Source organism: Vipera berus (assembly GCF_964194415.1).
Source record: "Vipera berus genome assembly, chromosome: 2".
Lineage (NCBI taxonomy): Eukaryota > Metazoa > Chordata > Lepidosauria > Squamata > Viperidae > Vipera > Vipera berus.
In genome coordinates this window covers 101,526,537-101,551,442 of record NC_138203.1, presented here as the reverse complement: position 1 = coordinate 101,551,442, position 24,906 = coordinate 101,526,537, and the positions used below count along the sequence as shown (strand labels likewise).

The 24,906-nt window shown below is 35.3% G+C and overlaps 1 protein-coding gene and 1 long non-coding RNA gene across 4 annotated transcripts; one reads left to right on the top strand and one right to left on the bottom strand.

The window, feature by feature from the left end:
- Positions 1–37: 37 nt before the first annotated feature.
- On the top strand, positions 38–23,282 carry PURG (purine rich element binding protein G). 3 transcript variants are annotated; one of them, XM_081317559.1, is made up of 3 exons: positions 38–238; positions 2,456–3,283; positions 19,587–23,282. In XM_081317559.1, the coding sequence occupies exons 2-3, from the start codon at positions 2,469–2,471 to the stop codon at positions 19,654–19,656; spliced, it is 885 nt and encodes a 294-aa protein (XP_081173685.1). In that variant the 5' UTR covers positions 38–238; positions 2,456–2,468; the 3' UTR covers positions 19,657–23,282. The 3 variants fall into 3 exon arrangements, with proteins under 3 accessions (XP_081173685.1, XP_081173683.1, XP_081173684.1); XM_081317557.1 differs by lacking the exon at positions 19,587–23,282 and having other exon boundaries at positions 2,456–8,897; XM_081317558.1 differs by lacking the exons at positions 38–238; positions 19,587–23,282 and adding an exon at positions 817–903 and having other exon boundaries at positions 2,456–8,897.
- On the bottom strand, positions 14,273–24,354 carry LOC308662115. The gene is made up of 2 exons (XR_014025105.1): positions 23,638–24,354; positions 14,273–23,523 (listed from the first exon to the last, which is right to left on the bottom strand). It is a non-coding gene; the product is annotated as an uncharacterized lncRNA (long non-coding RNA).
- Between the last annotated feature and the right edge of the window lie 552 nt (positions 24,355–24,906).

Sequence of the window (24,906 nt, the reverse complement as noted above, 5' to 3'; positions counted from 1 at the left end):
TTTCTCGTTCTCTTGCGGGCGGGGCGGTTGAGGTCGGCTGGCGCGCGTCGAACACGGAGCAGCGCCTTGGAGGTGGGCGAAGAAGCGGGCGGCGATAGGACCCGCCCGATCGCTGGAGCGCTCATCCCTCTCGCGGAGAGGCTGCCGCGCGGGGAAGGCGAGCGCTGCAGGGTCCAGGGCGGAGAGCGGCCGCGGCTGGTTGAGAAGCAAGTCGGCGAGAGGCAGTCGAAGGGATGGAGTAAGTGTCCGACCGCCCTCCGCCGTGCGGTTTTATTTTTTATTTTTTTGGTTTTCCTTCTGGCTAACTCCCCCCCCCCAAAACCGCCCCGGCTCAATTGCGTGTCATGGCGCCCGAAGGGGCCGTCGGTGCAATTTCTACGGGCGACCATATTTTTTTATTTTTTTATTTTAATTCCATTTATATCCCGCCCTTCTCCGAAGACTCAGGGCGGCTTACAATTTAAGCACAAACCAATGTGCTTAGCAATAGCCTTCATTCTATGTATATGCCTGCTTATTGGGGCTTTCGGGGGGGGGGGCAAGCGGCATTATTACCAAGTCAGCTTAATTGCCCCCAACAATCTGGGTCCTCATTTTACCTACCTCGGAAGGATGGAAGGCTGAGTCAACCTTGAGCCTGGTGGGATGCGAACCTGCACTAATTGCAGGCAGCTGGTGTTACTTAAGGAGGCATTAGCCCACTGCTCCACCAAGGCTCTTGTTGACCATAGGGTGCGGGCTGTGGGGAGGGGGGAGCCGCGGGGGGGGGAGAACGGGAAGACTCCCCTAGAATTAGGCTGTCAGTTTAATGGGGAAGGAAGATGCTCGTCGTGGCAGGCGTAAGGCGAGAGGTCTCTCGAGCCGACCAGGCTTCGCGGTGGCGCGAAGGCCCGTTTGGCAAAGGTCGGTGCTGTCCTGTTTCTCTCTGACGGGTCTTGCCTCCTTTCTCCCACCCACCCACCCACCCCCCGCCTCACACTTCCACGCGCGGGCATGCAACGCCCGCGAAAGGCAGCTCGGGCTCCAGCGGGAAAGCCTGACGTTCAGCAGCTGGCTGAGCGAAGGCTTCCAAACACGGGAAGGGAATCGGGGCTTGTCGAGCGAATCCCCCAAGCACAGGACTGATGCTGTAACGCAGGATACGGACGTGTTAAACGTTACCCGGTGGAAATAAGTCTCCTATACTCTCCAGCTGTGTTTTTCGTGGCAGGAGAAGCTTCCCCTGACCACGGTTTAATTTATTATTTATTTATTTATTTATTTATTTATTTATTTATTTATTTATTTATTTATTTATTTATTTATTTATTAATGGGACTTACATCCCATTAATAGAGCCTTGGTGGAGCAGTGGGCTAATGCCTCCTTAAGTAAGACCAGCTGCCTGCAATTAGTGCAGGTTTGCATCCCACCAGGCTCAAGGTTGACTCAGCCTTCCATCCTTCCAAGGTAGGTAAAATGAGGACCCAGATTGTTGGGGGCAATTAAGCTGACTTGGTAATAATGCCGCTTGGGGTGTGTGTGTGAAAGCCCTAATAAGCAGGCATATACATAGAATGAAGGCTACTGCTAAGCTTGTAAGCCGCCCTGAGTCTTCGGAGAAGGGCGGGATATAAATGGAATTAAAATAAAAATAAAAAAATAAAAATAAATCCCGCCCTATCTCCCCGAGGGACTCAGGGCAGTTAACGACAACAAAAATTAAAGGTCTCTTGTACAGTAAATTAAAATTAAAAATTGAAATAAATGAAAGATTAGTGTTAAAATTGTAAACATAATTAAAATCCCTGTCGTCAGTCCAGGTCAGCCAGGTGGAAAAGGGAGTGTTTTGAGGCCACGGCGAAAGGACTGGAGATCTGGGGCCATCCGAAGCTCAGGGGGCAGCTGGTTCCACAGGGCAGGCGCTCCCACAGAGAAGGCTCTTCCCCTGGGGGTCGCAAGCCGACATTGTCTGGCCAACGGTACCTTGAGGAGGCCTTCTCTAATACTGCTGGCAGGGCTTTTTTTTCTCATAGAATGCCCAGAACGGAGTTCCGGCACCTTTTTTGGATGGAACCTTGTAGGGTAGGTAGGCAAGGCAAGTTGTATGACATGTGTGAGTCCCGGCACCTTTTTCTTTTACAAAAAAAGCACTGACTGCTGGTATTATATTTGTGGCACCCAGGAGCAGGGCTAGTAAGGGGTGGGAAAAGGCAAAGCCCTGTTTCTTTTAAAAATGTATTCTGTGCCTTTAACAGACATTCAGCACATGATTTTCTACAAGAACTCCTCCCCGTTCCTCTTCCTTCCTTCCTTCCCCCCCCATTTCTATGTACCAGGCTAAGAAACGAAAGTGTTAGAAATAACTTTCTAGGGAAATTAATTATGGGCAGAGAGGCCATTGCCAGGAAAGCAAAATGGATCTCCTGGATGTCTATGGTGTTATGCATCTTTGTTATATATTTGTTATTTTCAGTTGATGGTTAAAGATGGAGAGAGGCAGAGGAGGAGGAGGAGGAAGGAGTGTGGGGGGCTCTGGCCTACACAGGAGCATTTACTCCCAGTCCCAGCAGCAGTATCATTATCCTGCCTCCTCTTCTCAGGCGGGCTGCATGGAAATCCAGGAGCTGGCATCCAAAAGAGTGGACATCCAAAAAAAGAGATTTTACCTGGATGTGAAGCAAAGTTCCCGAGGTCGTTTTCTGAAGATAGCTGAAGTCTGGATAGGAAGAGGCAGGCAGGACAATATCAGAAAAAGCAAGCTGACTCTATCTTTATCAGTAGCTTCTGAGCTGAAAGATTGCCTGGGTGATTTCATAGAACACTATGCCCATTTGGGCTTGAAAAGCAGCCAGACTCACCGGAATGACCATGCTAATGGCAAAGAACAAGATTCAAGAAGGCGGCAACACCATCAGCTACCCTCACCTCCAGCTTCAGTGGGATCTGAGGAACATCTTCACAGCGTCTTAAAAACTGAATATATTGAAAGAGATAATAGGAAATATTACCTAGACCTAAAGGAGAATCAACGTGGACGTTTCTTAAGGATTAGACAAACCTTGATTAGAGGACCTGGCATGATAGGATATTTTGGTCACAGTTTGGGGCAGGAACAGACTATTGTCCTTCCAGCACAGGGAATGATTGAATTCAGGGATGCTTTGGTCCAACTTATTGAAGAATATGGGGAAGGAGACATAGAAGAAAGGAGGAGTGGAGGGGATGATCCTCCTGAACTGCCAGAGGGGACTTCCTTCAGGGTGGACAACAAAAGGTTCTACTTTGATGTGGGATCTAACAGGTATGGTATTTTTTTGAAGGTAAGTGAAGTGAGGCCTCCATACCGTAACACCATAACTGTCCCATACAAAGCATGGACAAGATTTGGGGAAAACTTTATCAAGTATGAAGAGGAAATGAGGAGAATTTACAACGGCCATAAAGAGAAAAGAATGGATATCAGAGGGGACAGTGGAGAAGAACAAGAGGGTCTTGATTAGAATGTTTTTCAATGGGCCAAGAATCAAAGCAGAGAAATGCCAGGAGGTACTGATATGTAATGGATGGAAGAAGTTGCCTTTCTTTTTGTAAGTTCTTCCCTGTTATTAGATAATTCCAATATGTGGGTCTGGTTTTCATGTTAAATTACACCCAGCAACTTCCCTGGTTTCTCATAGGAACAATTAATTACCCTGTGATTCTGGTTCTTAACCTCACAAGTTTATCAACTATGTATAATACCACTAACTCTGTTGTAATCTTTAAGAATATGTATAAGGTTTGTGTTGCAGTGTAATATGATGCAAATAAGCCAGATGGAATTAATGTGTTGTAATAGTAACCAAGAGCATTTATGACCAAAATTGACCTTTAAATTTTAAACGATTGTATTGGGAAAGGTATATTTAACTAAGTAAATCTGCTTGTTATGTTATGATAAAAATATTTTTAAGGGAGGAAGAATTGGCCAGTGATTAATTTCATGGGTACCTAATTGTAGGATAATCCAGTAATTTAAGTGATCCCCTCCAAAAGATTTATCTATGTTTAATGTTGATCATGTCATCCCTTCTGTATGGATTGTTGACATCTTGTGAGGAGAGCTTATTTAAATAGTACAAATTTCAAAACTATTTTTATATTTGTGGGGTTAAGTGGTTCTAGCAAGTTACTGTGATGTGGGAATTTGGTAGATGAACAATGGTTGGAATTAAAATTCTAAACAGGAAGATTAAATGTCTACAGTGTGAAAAACATTAGAATAATTTCTGATTTAACTTAAAAGAAATACTTTGAGAGATTTTGGTGCATTAGTTAGTTGGTATCCTGCAGATCAGTTTTCACATTGGTGCAATTGAAGTATTCAGTAATAGCTATCGATCTTATTTTGAAATCTTGGCTCTTAAATATTTATTCCAAATTATAACTGTATTTTTATTTTGCCAAGCATTAACCCATGTTTTAAAAAAATCAAGATAATGACTGGAGAAGCCTGTGCTAGGCAGCTAATATGAGATGAATCATGAAACAGAAATGTAATATACATTTTGTTTGGCATAATTTAAAACTTCAATTATCTATATTTAAATGGGAATATAATCAACTGAATACTGAAGTATAATATTGCATCAACATGGCAAGAATTTTAAATTGGAGTTCAGAGTGCCAAAGCTTTTGCTTTTGACCTTGATAACTGTGTAAGCTATTTCTACGTTGAAACCTAATACTTTTTCTTTAGAAGAACTGTATTGGTTGATTCAGGTTCAATATTTATTTCTTTTTTCATATCCAGGTGCTCTGCTAGCTAAGGAGCATGGTTTTCTAGTTTCAGCTGTATTCTTGGTATTTCCATTTCAGCATCATTTTAAAATTAGGCTGTGACCTCCTTTCTCAAAGATTGTTAGTGAAAGTGGAGATCATAGCCCTACATTTAATTTGGTGTGAAAAGTTGCCCTAATACTTTTATTTAGAAAGAAAAAAAAGATTGCACCAAAATCTTCAAAGGAACTTTAGAAATGTGTGCTCTAATTGTGACAAAGAAAAAGAAAATGTCACTGTTTTAGGTGATTTACCCAATATTTAGAAATTTGACCTAATGAGTGTTTGGCTGTTTCAGAAATAATTAATAATGTTTAACTTCAAACTCAAATCTAGTTTTAATTTTTCAATTACTAATGGTCTGTGGGCCAGAGCAAGTCATGAAAGATTCTAAGTAAATACTGGCATGAAAGTACGGTATATGTTCTAAGGAGGAAAAATAGAGGTCTAATGTGCTATTGTTGATTTGATAGCAGACTTGTAGTAAATTGTCTAAGCCTAAATTATCATTCCGCTGATTTGCTGATGCACATCCCAATGCCTGTAGTAATAGTGACGTCCAGTTATACAACATAGAATCCATGAATGTATGAATTCCTGATGCTCACATTTTCCCATCTCTTGCCTTTCTATTTTCCCTATTTCATTATATGTAGCAGGTTTTGGGTTTTTGGTTGTTTTTTTTTAAAAAAAACTTTCAATTGAAATATTTTTATGGAAACTTTACCTTATCAAATTTAATAGAAACAAACATATTAATGTTCTATTTTGGGTGTTTCAAAAATGCATTTCTTCTGCATCTTTTTGTTTAGCAAATAGATAAAGGGTTATTTACCACTACAGTAAAAATGTGTATTACTTAATACACTGGCCTGTACAAGTTTGCACTACTTTATCTTGTTTTTGTATTGAGCCAGATAGTCAGCCGTTCTTGCTTATATTGCTGTCTTCCCCCCCATCCCAAATTTGTGTATTCTTGTGTCACTAAATTCTTGTTTTCCTCTGTATATAGGCACAGATTGCCATGTTTTTCAAATCAACAAATGACTTAAATACAGAGTGAGCATCTGAGAGGGATTACACATGAGCGCCTTAAAATTACATACATACACACACACAATATGTGTGTGTGTGTGTGCATGTGTGTGTATACATACATATACATCTTTATCTTATTATTGGACATAACTGGATGTGTTTATATCTTTAAACCCAAGGATTATATGATCCAATTTATATTGGTAATAGTTGAAATGGTCATGTGGGAAAAAGTTTCTCTTTACATCTGACAGTACATGCACTTCTTTGGAAAGTGGCAATAACATGTTAAAAGCTTGCAGAAAGATCTGTTATGATGTAAAGAAATATTCTTTGCATCCCAAAAAATGCCATATCCCTTAAACTTGAGAAAAAACTTTAGCTTATTTGCACTAAAAAAGCGTGGCCAAAAACAATTCTAGGAGGGCAGGGTGGACATAATCAATTTGTACCTCTTAAATTATTTCTTCTCTCTTAAGAGAATTTTTATGTTAAAGCCCTGACCTCTCTTTTAAAACTGTATGGTCCAGACAGAAAGTCTGTCAGTTTTGTGATTTCATAATGATGCACTTTATACTTTAAAAATAATAGAAGCACATTTCTGATACTGGTCTGGTACAGTGTGTTTCAGTATAGTATAAAATGGTCTTCTGCATGCATGTCTGTCAGTGATTTGTTACAAGGACTAGATCAAATTATATGGGCGTGATCAAGAAGAATAGGCACTATATTACAACCAATTATGATATCAAGGTCATGTATTTTTTTAGAATGGTTGAGTCCTGCTCTCTCTGGATTTACATAATCAACATTCCTGAAACTCAAATACTTCAACGTATTTTTAAAGATTCCTGCAGCCTATGTAGCTTATTGGTTAAATAACTCTGTCTTATCTTTTAAACTTGCTGCATAATTCCTCTCTTCCTAAAAAGATTCTTTTAGGGATCTAGATTTTTGTGGCAGCTAAGCAAGTTGGTAGGAGGCAATGTGTATGACTGTACTTCATATAATGTAGCCTTTCCCCCAAACTTAAGTTAAACAGTAACATAACCTAAAGGCTATTATGACAGACTACTACCGTTTTATAAGAAATTTCCATAGTATAAATTCAGCTATCAGGAAATGAAAAATTTGCAGAAAGATTATTTAGATTATTTATGAACCATTTAGGTTCATTAGGTTATGAACCATTTAGGTTCATAAATATGGGAAGCAAATATCTCAGTGCTTCATAGGTATTATTTCACTTTAATAAAATACACAATTGTTGCTAGTGTTAACATAGCTTTTTCTTCATGTTTTTTTATTAAAATACCATTCAATTATTTTCTTTTATGCACTAATAGTTTTACCTTTGGCATCAAGTAAATAGGAAGTGCTATTAATTCCTTTTCTTAACTTAGGATGGAGTAGGAAGAAACTAGTCCATCTTAAGTTAACAGAAGACAGCCTGTGTCCCTTGACTTCCTTTTTTGCCATTGTTGAAGTCTGCTCTGACAAAGATTGTCCAAGATTGGAAACATAATTTTTTAACTTTTTCCATAAAGAAATTTGTAAGAACTACAATCTAAGCCCTATAAAAGCAATTATTAAATATGTTTAGTATATGCCTTCTAGGTATGTAGATTTGCAATCCGTACCTTAATTAGTCTTAGGACAACTCTCCTAGATAATTTAACCTCAATTTATCTGTAAAACAGGTCCATGATTTTTTTTAAAATTCTTTTTGGCTGAGAGAGGGCTTAGCAAACAGACCGGCTTGAACCATCTTTGTCCAGATATTTGCTCAGTTCCACAAATGGGAAAAAACCCCTATATACAAGATACAATGCATGCTTATAATTGTTTTAGTCATAACATCCTTTTTTCCAATCATTAAAATCACTGCTAGCTGCTCCAATGTATACTATTCATGCATGTTTTTCTAGATGTATCAGTAACCAGCATCAATAGCCAATTTGTTCTGTATGCATCATTATACCTGCTTGCATCTAGCAAAGGACAGTGTGAACTTGGTCAGAAGCCTTAATACATTTGTTTGTACAAACATTGTTGACTGTATTATAAACGTGTCATATATATATATATATATTCAAGAAGTTTCCATGAAGTTCATATCCTTTAGCTTCAAAAAGGCACGTTTGAAACGGCTGCTGTTAAAAAAAAACTATGAGATTTAGTTCACTGAGCTATGTGGTCTGTTGTGTGAGACTTTAATGTGTTTTTTAAAAATATGATTGGATTTTGGTACAAAACATGGAGTCCATAGTCTCAGTGGAACTGAAAAATACAACAGCAAGAAAAAATTAAAGTGATCTTAAAATAGAAAGGGCAGTATGAAGACTGAATATTTGACATTATACAGGCTTTACCAAGTGCACCGACAAAGTATCTCCACAAAGTATTGAAGCAGCTCTTGGGAAAGTCTTTGAAACAGTCCTGCTGAACCTTCAGCTGCCTTCAGTTTCTAAAGCATTAGTTTATTTTGCATATAACAAAGGATAAAACAATTTCTTTAATGCTTTAATTGCAGAGTTAAATTCTACTGGGTTATGTGAAATAAATATAATCCCCCAAATAGATAGAGAATAAAACACCCCTCTTTAAATATCCATTTGGAATGGGAATTGTACATGTTATGACAGTATGTCCTTGGTAGTAAAATTGTATTTCCCCATAAAAAAATAACTAGTATAGTTCAGAGCTATTAATTAACTTCATTATAAACCTTCAATTGGATAAATGAATGTAATTCTGTATTGTCCCATCATACTTTTATGACTGGTTATGTACATAGCATGTAACATTTAAATGTTTTTCATGGTTTCTGCTGATAAGTAGAATTACATTATCAACATGGCTGAAACTTAAATACTTCATATTTTTAAAGATTCCTGCAACCTGTATAGATATTGGTTAAATATCTCTCATATCTTATAATCCCTCTACTCCCAAATTTTTTTTAAGGATCTAGATGTTTGTGGCAGCTAGGCAAGTTGGTAGGAGCAATGTGTATGACTATATTGTATATGATATACCCACTCCCAAATCATAACTTTAAAAGCTATTATAATAATTTTATTAAAACTATTAAATGAAATCAGTTTTTTCCATCTCATAATTTTCATCATCAGCTCTATTTTATAAATGCATTCAAATTATTATAAAATGAAATATGCTATTTATATAACATGGAAATCATTGGGGGGGCTCTATGCCAAATTTCTATTTTCAGAACTGAAAAGTTGCCCATCTAGAAACAGTATGACTTTGCTAGTTTACTGTTCTTTTTAGCTAAAGTGCTCTTAGCTAGAAGAAAAGCTTGATTTAAATTATAATCATGGGCAATTTTCCTCTTTCCAATAATTCATAATGTGGTTTGTTTGATTTTGACTTAGTATGATTATGTAGTGAGTCATTATGGTTTATAAATTATGATATAGATTCACATTATTTGATCGCATTATGGTGAAAATAAATCATGGTTTAGTGTGTTGGGGATTTAGTGTGTTGGGGATTTAGCCAATATTCCCTGTCTTTCAAATCATGATTTAGACTAGAATAGGCAACCTGATAAGTTCAGATACCTTGGCTCACAATTCCCATTACTGCTTTTGTCCATAATGATTGAGGACACGCCCTGTTGGATTAACTCTAAAAATTCAGTGAGATGCTATTTTGCTTATCTTTGATTAATTTGTTTAATATTTAATTAGTAAAAAGGGCTCTAGTAAAAAGGGTTAGTAAAAAGCCTTCTATGTATACTAGTATTCTATCATAATGCAGCTTGATTATTCAAAATTCCTATTTCTGGCAAAAAGTATGAGCTTGGTTTGAAGATATGAGATTGTATCTTACTGGATGGGGTATAAAACAATGTAATTTTCCAAAACCAAGCCAAATACCAAAAGAACTGAGGAACACGTGGAATATTGATGAGTCAATCTTGGAAATACCTAGTGATACCTGAGATACCTAGTGCCTTTCAGATGCTGCTGAATGCAACTCCTGACAGCCCCAGTCATTTTGGCCAAGTGAAAAGGATGTTGAGAGTTGTTTGGTAATATATGGGGACCATAACTTTATAGGAATTTTAGAGATTCAGAAATGTTATAGCTTTTCTTACAGATTTCTGGATCTTAAGCTTTAGCCACAAACTAATTTAATATTATTTTAATAATAAAACATGTGATCCTTTAAAACATCTACTGGGATTTCCAGGAGACAATGAACTCTAGACGTTAACTCCTTCGCTAATAATATATGCCCTTTTGAAAACAGTTTCATGTACAGGTAGTCCTCATTTAGTGATTGCCTTGTTTAGTGCCCATTTGCAGTTAAGACAGTGGTGAAAAAAATAACTTCATGACCAGTCCCCACATTTATTACCTTTGCAAGTCTGTAAAGCAAAGGAAAGCTGAAGTAAGATCACAGTTGCACTTTCACTTGGGAACTATTTGGCTTAACGACTGAGTTGCCAGTTCTAATTGTGGTCACTAAACAAGGGCTACCTGTATTAAATATTCACTTTTTAAAAAAAGATGCAAGTACAAATCTTGAGAAAGCATTTGTGTTTTTCATATGAAACGTGAAAAGCAACTCCAGATAATAGTTAATTTAGAAATGAAAGATGGGACTTCATATCGAGTTACAGCTGCGCAGTTATTTAAAAATTGTCTTTGAAACAAAATATTTAGCTTCTCATCTCAATTTCCTTTATTTTGGGGGGGAGGGGGGGAATGGTTCGTTTTAACGAAGCAGAACCAAGATAAAGTGAACCTGCTTCAGGTGATAAGAGCCAAGGCCTTGGATTACAGTAGTTTTGTTTTTAATAAGGGTGGTTCCCCACCCGCATTGATAAAATCTAGCCCTGATTTGCTGAGCTGTGGTGAGGGTGATGCAAGAGGCTGAAGGCCAGGATATTTCCTGCTGAGCAGCTGTCAATTCACTGAAGAGTTGGGGAGAGAAAAAGCAAGCAGGCTGTATAATTGAGATCCAGAGGAAAGGGGAAAACTTTTATGAGGAGAAAAGTCTATGGAAAAGTTGCATGAAAAGAAGCAGTGAGGAAGATATCTTAGAAGACTTAGAATTGACAGAAGGAAAGAAGGTAGAATGAGGGGAGTTCTCTTGAAGGAGCAGGAGGGTGTGTGGCCAAAAAAGAAAAAATTAGAAGTACAGAGGAATCAGTAACTTTCTAAAAAGATAAGGTGGTGCTACAAGGAAGGAAAAGTGGAGGTTTCCTGTAAGAAAATGAAAATAATTGGTCACAATTAGGATTTGAATTCTCTTAAACTAGATAACCTTAGGTTCGTTATAAAGAAAAATTAAGCTGTATTTGCTCACTCTATGGTATGAAGTATTAAAGTACCATAAGCGTAGCCCTAGGATATGCTGACTAAAACAAAACATGAACATTAGTGCTGCTTCCAACAGAAAGGCCCTCTCATAATCCACGGCCAATACTCTTAACAGAGTAGTTAATGCCCACAATTGTGTGGTTTTTCAGTGACTATTGGTGAATTATTGCTACTGGAAGAATCTTGCAGTAAAAGTAGACATTTACAGAAAGTTTGCTAGGTTGTACCTTTTGCATGTAAATCGATTTCCTCTGGGTAAACTGAATACATGTTACGGTAAGTAACATCCTTACATTTTCCTCATTAGATTTCTTTGATGTATATTGCAAGGCACTTAAGTACAGTGGAACACAATCAGGACTAGGAAAGAAGGCTGTTTATTTTTCAGTTTGTACTGAAAAAGCATGGTAATTTTTAATTTTTCAAAAGGGTGTACAAAATTTTACAAATGTTAAGTCAGATTCAGTTCCCCTTATTTAATACATAAATAGGTCTGATGTAGCACTTGGAAAAAGTGCAGGAATGTCTGTTAAGGAAAAGCTACAATGATGCAAAAGGCCTAGTTAAAGAGAGAAAATTCATTCTTTTCTTTGGTAGTCAGTACTGTGCACATACCTTTCTTACAGTAGAAAGTTACTGTGCTTGTCAATAGATAATCAAAATAATTGCAAAGATTGCAAGGTATCTTCTACCTGTATGATAGTGCTGTCCCTGTAATTGGGGATATAGAAGAGACTTGGTTGTTCTTGCATCAGAGCTTGCTATACTATCACTTGATTGATAATCTCAAAAGCAGCTATGTCAGTATCGGAATAGTTTAGATCAGTGGCGTAGCGTGGGGGGTGCAGGGGGGGCCGGCCGCACCGGGCGCAACATCTGGGGGGGCGCATTAGATGCATTTTACTTTAATTACATCAGTATTTTCATAACAAACATGTGCTTAGGGGGTAAGGGTTTCTTTAACTAATCTAGTGGAAGAGACTCGAGTGCTAAAATCCACGGGTTAGGGGGCGCAAATTACTTGCCTTGCCCCGGGTGCTGACAACCCACGCTACGCCACTGGTTTAGATATATAGATAGATATCACTAGATAAATACCTTTAAGGCAGAATAAATTTTTGGAACCTTTTATAAACATAACAATATTTCCTTTCTGGAAGTTTCTTCAGAATATAGGAAGAATCTTATTCACAATGCAGTTGTTTATTTTTGCAGTTTGCCCTGCACACTTTTTCTAAGAGTTACCAAGTCTGCAGAAGGAGTTGTAACCATGCAGTACTTACTTACTCTGCACAAATCTTTGTCACAGTACGCTTGGTTGAGTTTAAATAGAGTTGGCTTGTTGCTGTACTTAGCAGATTAAAAAAAATTAATTCACAGATACTCTGCAAAAGCAATTGCCCAGTAACAGATTATTCAATTTCAGTTAACAGATGGAAAATTTCCATTTCTGAAAGTTCTCGCCCACAGCAATTGTTCATGAAAATCTTTGTTTATACTTCAAGATAAAATAGCCACCAAACCTCTACCAAGATTAGGCCTCTTTTGTTAGAGATGGACTGTAATTGAGCAATCTTCCTTCCACTCCTTCATTAACTACCTTTCTAGGAAACTGAATACTCTGGCAGTCAAAAAGATTTACTATCTGGCAGTATTACAAATGTTTCCGCCATCAGAAATCATAGATTTCAGTTTTCTATGCAGAAATATATCTTTTGTCAGAAAAAAAAATTAAAAATGAACTAATATTCCATCAACTAAGCATTGGAAGAGTAACAACTTACCCAACAAAAGGAAATAAACATGAGCCATAACTTCTGACTCCAGTGTAGGATGCTATATTTTACATAATTCCTCTGTTTAATCCCTTCTTCCAACATCTTATTCTATAACAGACTATTGAAAAAAAAGGGGGGGGGGAAATAGTTGAGCACTGTAATGTGGAAATATTTCAAATTTTAAAATAGAACACCTGAGCAATGATTATAAAAAGTAGTACTGTACTACATAGATCATTGAAGTATCAAAGCTACAGTGCTACGATATAAATGACCTCAATTTTTTTATTTTTTTAGAAAAATGTTAGAAGGAACTATTTACTGTACCTGGCTGATATACTGCTCATTCCTAAAGGGAATAATAAAAATGTCGACATAAATTAATACCCAGAAATGTCAAGTACCTATAAAAAGATAACAAAAAGAATTAAAATGCCCTGCCGCTATGCACTTCACCTTCAGCTATGGCACAGTGTCCTCCCTTGCAAGACTAGTGGCTGAATGTGTAAATTGAAAAATCTTATTTCATAGAAAAGCTAGTAAGAGTGTGAAAGTTTAACAGTGTTAAACAGTGACCATTCACATATTAAAGATATTATTTATTTTCAAATAAGACTGATGCATCATGTCATTTTGTAAAGCAAACCTCAGTCTTTTTCAATCTTTCCTTTTATAGCATAGCAGGTTTGATGTAAGAAAAAAAATGATTAAAGTAACCCTTAAATAGAAATTTTAGGATACAATTTCTGTAATTTTAACTTGCCGAGCCAAGCTCTTGCAATTTGAAAAAGCTGCATAAATTATTTTTTAAGGATGTAATTGCTACTAGTCTTTATAGACTCACTCTACTTGCATTGATTCTTACAGTGCTCAGTGTAGGGAGTGGTCTTTTTGGGTGTAGGCACTACAAAATACACAAGAAATTCTTAGATTTTAATTTCTCTAGATTTATTAAATTTAATATATTTATTAAAACCTGAATGAGTAACTGGTACTCTGCACTATAGAAACAACAGACAGATAATGTTACAATCCGTCTGTTTGCCCATAGAGCAGCAAGATGTTTCTTGTATTGTACTTGGCATTTCCAATCACAGGCCTTTTGTTTCTTTTACGTTTGAAATAACATCCTGATTTAACCCTTCTGAAAGAAATAAAAATGTTGGTATGAAGTGTGTAGAAGCAAAGAGACACACTAACATCTTGATAGAATTTCTTGTGCTTGCTGGCTCAGCTTCTAATACATTTATGGAGTAAAGGACAGGACATATAAAGAAAATAACTACTTACAAGAAAGTGTTGTTTCCATTTTTATTTTTTTTTAATTTTTTTACATGAATGAAATTACATTAACTTCAGTAAGAGTGCACTCATGCAAGTAGTCTCAACTTAATAACCACAAGAGGGACCAGGTCATTTGTTTTTAAATGGTGTGGTTATTAAGATGTCACATTAAGACTGTGACTTGCAACATTCTTTCCCAGCTTCCCACTGATGTTGGTTGTCAGAAACCAGCTGGGAAATCACAAATGGCAATCATGTGAGCGTGTGATGTTGCAACTATGTGTCACAGTCCTGTGTCTGAAAGGATATTGCAATGGTTGCAAGTGCAAGGACCAGTGTAACTCTGAATGGTCACTAAACAAATGGTTCTAAGATGAGGACTACCTGTAATGTGATAATTAGCTATTCATTATTCTAGTCATCACGAAGAACCTTAATGTATAAGCAAGTAAGTGTTTTGTAAGGATAGAGACTGTTTTTTAAATAGCATAGCCTTATAATGGCTTTTCTGCAAACAACATGATAAAGCCAGTGAATAAGTCTCTTGCTAATGTTTGGCAGCCTGCAAGGACTTTTCAGCTAGAGGTGTGTCTTCATAATAGCACAGATATGAGAAAGGTAATAAATCCTCATACTTTTATTTTCTGTCTTCTGTGATGGTTTATGGATCTGTATTATATTGTAATGTAAGCGTGTACATAAATGCACTCTGAACAATGACATTACATATTTATTTAAACATAGCAAAATGTAATGTGGAGCACTTTTGCCATGGCATGTGCAGCATCTGTGCTCTTGGATTTCATTTTTATTCTCTTAAGTCCCATAACAGTTTAAGTTTGGGATACTAATCTAAATTGTGATTGAAAGCTAGCACTTTAAGTACTTGTAGTCACTTTTCTTCTTACTATATGGAGCACCGCACTTTTATAAATACTATTAGCACTGAGTTTTCAACATATAGTTCCCTGACCCTCATTTTTGTGTAGTCCTTACAGGGTGTTTGTTTAAAATAAGTGGTGGCTGTATGAAGATACCTTTTCATGAATGTGGCCACTGCCTGGTGCCTAACTTATATTTAGTCATATGCTAAAGAATTACATAAGTTGATGAAAAGATGGCAGGGTAGGGATAGATCTGAACCATTTTTAACTTTAAAAAATACTAAATTGTTGACATCTGGACAGGTTTTTTAAGACAAATATGTGCATATATAATCCATATATCCACAGGCTTCGAAAAACACCAAAGACATTGGACATTTAAAATGGGCCAGAACAGTACAAGAGGTTATTTTTAGGTTTGTGTTAAATTCGCAACAGAAGATGAAGTAATTAATGTGGTTTAAGCGATAGAGTTTTGTGCATATCATGTGTTGATATGTTTTTTTTTACCATGATGGATAAAATGTGTCAATACAGGTAGATAAGAAAGTAAAAAAAACTGTCACTCATCTAACTTAACGCTGCAATCCAATTGCATCCACACAAAACTTGCTTCAGCCAGATCAATATAATATAGTATTTACAGATGTAAATTAGTTTAACTTATTGTAGTCTTATAACCATATTAAAGTGGGAAAGAGCTGAAATGCTTTTAGAAGAACAGGTATATTCACTACATATACTCCTCCAGTTACAGAATGCTGTTACATGAAAAATTCAGAAGGCAGGGAAGAGGTTTCTGGAGAATTTTAACATTAACTTCTTTTTTGCCAGTTAATAACTTTTATTGTTTTATCAATACATAAAATACAAAGAAAAATAAAAATAGGATATTAAGAGAAGGAAAAAGATACAAGGTACAAGGGAAGAAAGAAAAAAAAGTGTTGCTTTCTGCTTCTTTTTAGCATAGTACATTCCAACCAAACTTTGGATTTTTACATATTAGTAGACAAAGATATTGATTAAAAGTGTCTTTAGTTTGATAAGAAGTACAATACTGTATTGTAATACAATACAGCTATAGATCAGAATTATTTATGGGATAATTTGATTTAATTTTAACATTAACTATTAGTTGGCTACAAGAGAAATTAATTTGATAGACATTTTATCTAATGTTGACTCTTGCCATTAGGCATCAGTATACTAGCTCTATCTGACTTAACGCTGCAATCCAATTGCATCCACACAAAACTTGCTTCAGCCAGATCAATATAATATAGTATTTACAGATGTAAATTAGTTTAACTTATTGTAGTCTTATAACCATATTAAAGTGGGAAAGAGCTGAAATGCTTTTAGAAGAACAGGTATATTCACTACATATACTCCTCCAGTTACAGAATGCTGTTACATGAAAAATTCAGAAGGCAGGGAAGAGGTTTCTGGAGAATTTTAACATTAACTTCTTCTTTTTTGCCAGTTAATAACTTTTATTGTTTTATCAATACATAAAATACAAAGAAAAATAAAAATAGGATATTAAGAGAAGGAAAAAGATACAAGGTACAAGGGAAGAAAGAAAAAAAAAGTGTTGCTTTCTGCTTCTTTTTAGCATAGTACATTCCAACCAAACTTTGGATTTTTACATATTAGTAGACAAAGATATTGATTAAAAGTGTCTTTAGTTTGATAAGAAGTACAATACTGTATTGTAATACAATACAGCTATAGATCAGAATTATTTATGGGATAATTTGATTTAATTTTAACATTAACTATTAGTTGGCTACAAGAGAAATTAATTTGATAGACGTTTTATCTAATGTTGACTCTTGCCATTAGGCATCAGTATACTAGCTCTATCTGACTAGAAGATCTTAATATGGTGTTCAATGTTTATTTCATGTTGCTAAATTCCACAGGAAAAACTAAATATCAAGGTCAGAGCAATTTTCAAATAATAAAATAATTTATGGACATAACGTTTACCTCTAAATACATATGCTGTCTAGATATCAGTCTATAAATGCTAATGAGTTTTTTTTTATAAGAACCCCAAAATATTTTTAGTCTTTTAATATACTCCTGAATCTGGATCTAGCTAATTACCATGCATATACTGAAGCTGGCTTCTGTGTGTGCATCCTTTGTTGAATTAAGAAATGTACATACGAACAGCAGCATGGCAACATCCAGCTTTTTAGCCTGACATATAAAGTTCCCTTCCCTGTATCAAATAATATGAGTGCAGACCCAGTTAAATAATTGATGTTCCTGCACTGATTGTTCGGGGATAAGGAAATGTTCATTGGAGGCTTACTGTTAATATACTAGATCTTGTGTTTTGCATTCTGTCTGAATGAGCCCATTTTCTTAACTGAAATAATCCCAGTTAAACAACTTTCAGAATCAAAATGTTTCTTTTCCATTTAAATATGTTCCAGTTGCATAGAATAGCTGCAGCAGTGACATCTTTCTGAACAATCCTCAATTCTGTATATTTTTCCCAACTTCTAAACATTCTACTAATAGGGGTATCAGTGTCTATCAACATAGAATTAAGCTAAATATATTTAATCATAATAGCATATTTAGTCCCTTTGCTAATTGTGGTGACAAATGTATGCGTGTGGGTGTGGATGTAGATGCGTGCACATACATGAAGAGCTGCTTCTTGAGCGAAACAGTATAAACATAAAATCTATTAGAAAACTAGCAATCTCCCTCGCCCATAAATGTACAATAAAAACATGAAAATATGCTTTACAAAGATGACACATTAAAGTAAAGAGCAGAATTCAAAGGGCCAATCATGGTTGCAGTCATACGACTGTCCGCCCTGTAGTATCATCTTACTACAGCTCCTGTAAAGAGCTGTTCCTGGGATTGGAAGATTCCATAGTACTGCATCCAGAAAAATGCATGTATGGGTTTTTTGGGATCCAATCAAAAATAACTTAATCCAGGACAAATTTGCCAATTTATTTTTTGTAATTTCTATAGTTAAGCTAAATTATCTTCAGATTGTATTTCACTTTAGAGTGTTAGTAGAAGATGAACTAAACGTTTTGGAAGTCTTATTCAAGTAGGTATTACATCCTTTTTTTTCAAAAAAAAAGTTAAGGTTTTCTTGTAAAAGTATTTCTAAAAACTAATGTGCTGCTTTTCCTTTACACATTCAAAAAAATGTAGTGGCACACAGGCAGTGTTTAACAATAGTCAGTGTCGTGGTTTTGGGTTTTTTTAACAGCATGTGGAGTCATTTTAATCATAATTTTAGTATTCTTCCATAGATGTGTAAAGGTATTTTCATAACTGCATCTATAATCAGAGTACAGCATTACAAATTCATCAAGTTAATAAAAATCAATCATAACAGGTAGCAGTTTATTCTCTGTGTGTGTTCTTCCCAAATGGTACAATTTTTCAGTAGATATTCTTAACCAAAAGGTGTGTTAAAGTCATGGCATGAAATTGTAAATGTAATTGAGTACATGTAATACTAATTAAAGGAATTTTCTTAAACTTATATGATGCTTAATATTTTCCTTAGAAAGTTTTGTTTTAAAGGTAGATCAGTGTTCTGAAGAATGTTGGTCCTATGGAATAAAATAATGGAAATAAAATGCATGTGTTACAATTGTAGACATGGTAAAGAATTAAATGTGAACTTACTGTACAATACTGACTCTGTTTTCAAACAATCTGTTTTGCTGTTTTATTGTCGATATATATTTCAAAAGCAAATGTACTGTAATTTAGCACTTTTTTCCTATGTGCCCTGTTCTCTCAATATACTAGAGATATGAAATGGCATAGGTGTGGAATATGTAATCATGCCTGCATGAATACTTAGGGTATATACTTTCCTTGATGTGCAAGATTTGTCTCTGTAGACATCATTTTAAGTGGAAAGCCCTCTCTATCTATTGGCTTATATTGTTTTCTTATAGAACACCAGAATTATCTTTGAATCATTTTAAAAATTCAGGGTCTCTTTACATGATTGCTTTACGTAATTGCAGTTGAAGAACAGACACCACAAAGTTCAAGTTAAGGCACAGCTACTTTGGGAGATCATCTATTTGAGTCATTATATTCTTTATTCATGATACCTTTAACATGGTAATATACAGGAATTCTACTTATGTGGTGTCTCTATTGGAAAGGGGTCCCTTATTATATAAAACAGATCACGTTAATTCGAAGTATCCTAATTGCATTACCAAGAACAACCACATTGGTAATTGGCCTACATTCAAGAGAAGGTTTCTCAATCTCAAAAAAAACAATAGATGCACTTATTAAAGTATATTTGAATGTATCAAAACAAATTTATATTGAAGTGACATAATGAGGGAAATGATGTAAATAAACAATAGTAATAGCAACAATGAAGCCAATGAGTAAATTCTACATTTTGCTATCTCTGTTTTCTCAAGAAAGAATTGGATTCAAGATTTTTTCAGTGCTGACAGTTATAAAAATGGAAGAGCAGGCACATGCAAATAAGTAAATATTTTGAAGATACTACTGACTAGAAGAGGAATGTATTGCCCACAGAACAAGATACAAGTGAATAGGATACACAACAGATTTATATTCAACTGTATCAATTTGGGTTATATTGCAATAAAAATAGTTTTAAGCATATACTCACACATCCATGCATTTAGTATTATCTTAGAAATGATCGGTATTTACAAATTGCAAGCAGTTTTACTAAGTTCTTGTGTGAAGATTCTGCCTTCCTTGGTCCCAAAATAGCTATATTATGTCCTTTCCCTGAATGAGGTCCCAGTAAATCACTGCAATGATATACAGTGTGAATTGCTTCTGCTGAAAATAGAAGTACTTTACTGATTTCCAGATACACTAATTATTGCTTGAGTTGAGATGTAATTAACCTGAGTTAAAAAGTTGTTAGGAAAATCAAAGAAATTATCTACCATCAGAACAGTAATGGTGTATCATAATGATAAGTGTGGTAAAATATGAAACCTGAAAGCAAATTAATTATTTATCTGGGAATCAGGAAAATGAGATACCAATCAGAATATATGAGGCTATTACTAGGCTATCCTCAGAAGAAATCAGGGGCAAAACAATAGCAAGGTAGAAGTGACAAAATAGTCTACTCTTGCTGCCGATCTTCTGCAAAGTTATTGATCAACGAGTGTCATGTTAAAGGCAAAACAGATAAGAAGGGTTGTTAGTAGTGGCAATGAGATATTTACATTATATGGATATAATTAAAGGTTGGAAAAACTATTAAATGAAAAAAGAACATACTGGCCGTTGGCTTCCCATTTCAGTTCAGTGACAAGTACAAGATTAAAAGAAAAGTAGAACTAGTGTACATCCTAGGATGAAGAGGAATAGGAAAATTGAAGAGGGTTGCATGGGACTAATACATGATGGAAGAAACCAGAAGATTAGAATTATGATGCTAGCAGTAGTCACTAAGGTAGAACATATGGGTTGGAGGCAAGCTTCTTTAATAAATGTAAGTGTTCCTGGTGATGAAAGGGGAAGGTCAATTGCTATGTTCCACTTTGTTCTGGAGAGTCCTGCAATTAACATCCAGAATATATATTAAGAAGATACAAAAGAATTTTTGAGTCTCCAGTGTTCCCCCTTTCAACAATAGGATAGCTTTGTCTGCATAATTGGGAGTGCTCCTGCAGTGGGAAAAAAAGAACTCCAAAATTGTGGCTTTTGTTTTTGCTTTTAAATCCTAAATACATAGATTTTCATCCATTTAAAGTGTTGCTGTAGCAGGAAAAATAGGGTAAATTTCCATCTCCCTTTTGATAGTATGTAGGCTGATATGTCAATTTTATATTTACTCCTGTAAAAGCTGCTAGCCCCTAAATATTAAACTATTCTGTTGACTGCTATCAAACTGATTATGTACTGTTCATACATCTCTTAAATTCTTCCACATTTCTTCAGTTTCCCAGGGAAAAAGGAAAAATTTAAGATAAAAGCCTGAACTTGGGTATCTGACATTCTGTATTCCGTAGCCATTGTTTTCTTCTTTAACTATATCTTTTAGAGCTGGTTGACTATTTGGCATAGCTTTCAGCCAGCCATACAAAGGTTTCTATCAAGGCCATGTGAATATCAGACCCTGAATTTCAAAGAGGGATGAAAATCACTCAAACAATGAGGTCATTGTGGTATTCTCAAGATGCTTCTAACATCTACAGCATGTTCTAGTATTAACAGGGTGTTCAGATTTGACTTGTACTGTATTCAAAGCTTCATTGATCAGTGACTGTATTGTACTGTATGGATAATCATAAATTGCCATGTGTTGTTTATAATGACTGTACCACACAGGTTTCCATGTTTCAGATTGTCAGCAATGCATGTTGCCAGTTAGATCCTGAAACTATATGGTGCTAACTCTTCCATATTTAATGGTGCTTTTGCAGATGCTAACTGCTGACATGCTGTGGGTATGTGGGGAAGTTAAGAAGTGTTTCATCTCAAAGAAGAAAAACAAACAAACTTGAATTGTTTTACAGTATCATCAAAGATTCAGTGTTTTATGTGTTGTACTTTTTATTGATGTTTTCAGCTGATTTCTTCAAAAAGCAGCTCTCCTGCTGTAATAATTTATTCCTATAAATTTATTTTTGAATGCTGGACTTGCTTTTGTACAAAAATATGTCTCAGAATTTAGGGCTTTGATTTACATAGTCATAACTGGAAGAGACCTGGAGGCTATAAGAAAAGTCTTTTATGAAAGCAAGATCTTGCATATTCTAGTATCCATAATTCTGATAATCTTTTGTATAATTAATTACATTCATAGGATACAATCATATGTAGCTTTATTACTTAATAATAAGCCACGGGAACTACATCCAATCGTAGCTTATTGTGTTTTACCTTGTATTCATGCTTAACAATCATTTAAAGTGCACATTTAAAAAGTACTATGTAAAGACGCTTACAGTAGAACATGAAAAGCTGATCAAGATAAAATCACTGTTTCATGCAGCCAAAGATGATATTTTAATGAACAGAGAACTAACTACATGTCTGAGACAAAATGTCTAATTCATTTAAAATAAAACAGTGCTTTAATGATTGTTTTTCTCTTCATTTGGGAAATGCTACAAAATGTAATTGCTGTAGTCTTAAGGGAAAAAAATGGTTCTATTTTTCTCATCTTATTTCAGCAAAGTAGAGAAAAAGGAAACATGGTGATTATTTTCTTTTGGTGATGAATAAGGAGAAGGAAATTGTTCACCAGCATATGAAAGAAACCAAAATATTCCTTAGTTGTCAGTTTATTTTATAAAAAGCATATTTATGCTTGTTATATTAATACACAGTTTATTCATGTTATCTCAATTGTTTGGATAGATTATACAGAACACATCAACTTTTATGTATGAATAATTATCTCAATAGCTGAAATATTTATTTCTGAAAATTGAAGAAAATTTAGAAGTTTTTCGGTAGTAAATTAGGGAAGAGGCAAAGAAATGATTGGTCCATGTTCCAGGAAAGAAAATAAGTAACATGGTCTTCAAACCAACTGAATATATCTAGGTATAGAAACCATTTTACTTATGGTATACCTGAGGTTATTCAATGTATCATTTTGGATACAGCTGGCATGAATATTTTTGAATATTACTTTGTATTAGGAAAGCCCTGAGTATACAGTAGTGATTAACATTTCAGGAATACACTTTCTTCCTGGTGTACTTGGTGAAAGCTTATTTTTCCTACTGTATGTGAAACTATTTCAAAACTACATTTTTCCACATACCTACCGGTATTCTTTATTCTATGAACGAATGTATCTTCAAGAATTCCAGAGTTAACAAATAAAACATAGGAAAGAATGAATAAGTGTAATACAATAAAATGTGTACATGTAAATTTGAATAAATCTCAGCACTTTAAAAAATAGCATTTCATGTCTCTTCTAGCTCTCTGGGATTTTTAACAAATCCTATTTATGTTGCTGTTTTTAAAAAAATGAGCTGCTTTTTGCAAGAATTCCTATAATGCACATTTGTTACTTCAAGAAGCTTATTTTCCCCATTACTGACTGAATTTACTGTTATTTGCCACTCTTTGTTCTGTCTTACAATAAATGGCTTACTTGTGTAGTCTTAAGCTTTTATTTTAGCCTAAGTTTGAACAGAGAGATTTTACTGCTGATTGTAAAAGTGCATACTTACTTTTCCCAACTGATACAATTTCAGTAACTGAGAGTCTTATCTAAGCATTTATTTACAGTATTTCTTTTGAAAAAAAAGTCATATTGGAATTATCCAGTATTCGTTATCTTCTTTCTTATTTCAAAGTGATCTTGTTATACTGTGAAGCCAATAGAAGAATTGTGTTGTCCTGATAATAAAAAAAAATGAATCTAAGTTCAGGAATTTCTGATATAACTGTTACTTATTTCCAAGGACACAATCTTAACATTAGCAAATCTTTTAACATTCACACATTACATACCAACAAATAGTTCTAGATCACAGTATGGCCTTGTGATGTCTAGCTGGCTTATCCAGGGAAGAGAAAAAAAGGATAATGTGCCTAGAGTTTTCTCATGTGACTGTGTGAGCCAACGCTGGTAGATCTGGAAGTATCTACATAGGTTACCAAAGGTGGTACTATATTGTCTGTTGTTTCTTTTTTGTTTGTTTGTTTTCGAGTTCCACAGAATTTTACGATACCTGCATAGCCATATTCCTGCAGACAAAATATATAAATGTCTCATCTGAACAAAAAGGGCAATTCTCCTTCTAACCCTGAAATGGAAAAGAAGGATTGCTTCTTAGTCCTTCACTAATACTAATATTACAGAACAAATGCAAAATAACAAGGACCCTTCACTTCTGAATGCAGTGTTATTATGCTACTACTGTAACAACCAATGGTAACAAAGGGAAATGGAAAAATTGGCAGAAGGAAACCTTCAGGATATCATGGCCATCCACCACATCACACAGAGGGATATGTAACAAGGCAGAAATCTTAATAAAATTATTTACACCAAAATTACAGTTGAAATGAAAGCTCTCTGTGGCATTTAGAGAATTTATACAATAGGAGCTCCCATTTTCTCCTCAACAGGAAAGGCTCAGAACTGTTCAAAGTAAAATTGATTTGGGAACCAGTGAATCATCAATGCAAAGTGTTTCTAAAGATATGTATTCTAAGGGCCGTTGAAGACTTTTTTTAAAAAAGAATTCTACATAGAGGCAAGTATGGAAAGTGCATTACAAATCAAACGGTACAGAGGTTCTTTTTTTAATTTTTATGTTATAGACACTGGGGGGATTCAGATATGTAAACAATCGGTTCTCTGTGTGGATGCTGCTTCCAGAAATCCATTCTGGGCCTGGGCAACAAAAAATTAGCTAGCAGTTCTGCCGAAGTGGTGCGAACCTGCTGAATCCCACCACTATATAGACACCTTAGTCACTGTGAAATTGTGACTTTGCTAACTCTTCCCCATTGTACTACATAGAAGGATTTGAACACTACTTTTAAATTTTGCTCAAAGTGAAGAACTCTGGGGAAATTTAATACTTGCTGTGCAAAACTATCCTGAGTCCAGGACAGGAGGGAAACATCTTGTGCTCTGTAAGACAAAAAGCTAACTTTCAGAATAAGATCTGTTGAAAAATACCTAATTGGGTATGTTAATGTGGTAGTGATTTGAGAAAATGTATGGGAACATAAAAAATTCTGCTTGTTAAGCCAAGACTCATTTTAGTT

What these genes read in the sequence shown, in the direction of transcription:
- PURG (XM_081317557.1), top strand. Translation starts at nt 2,469, where the DNA reads ATGGAGAGAGGCAGAGGAGGAGGAGGAGGAAGGAGTGTGGGGGGCTCT.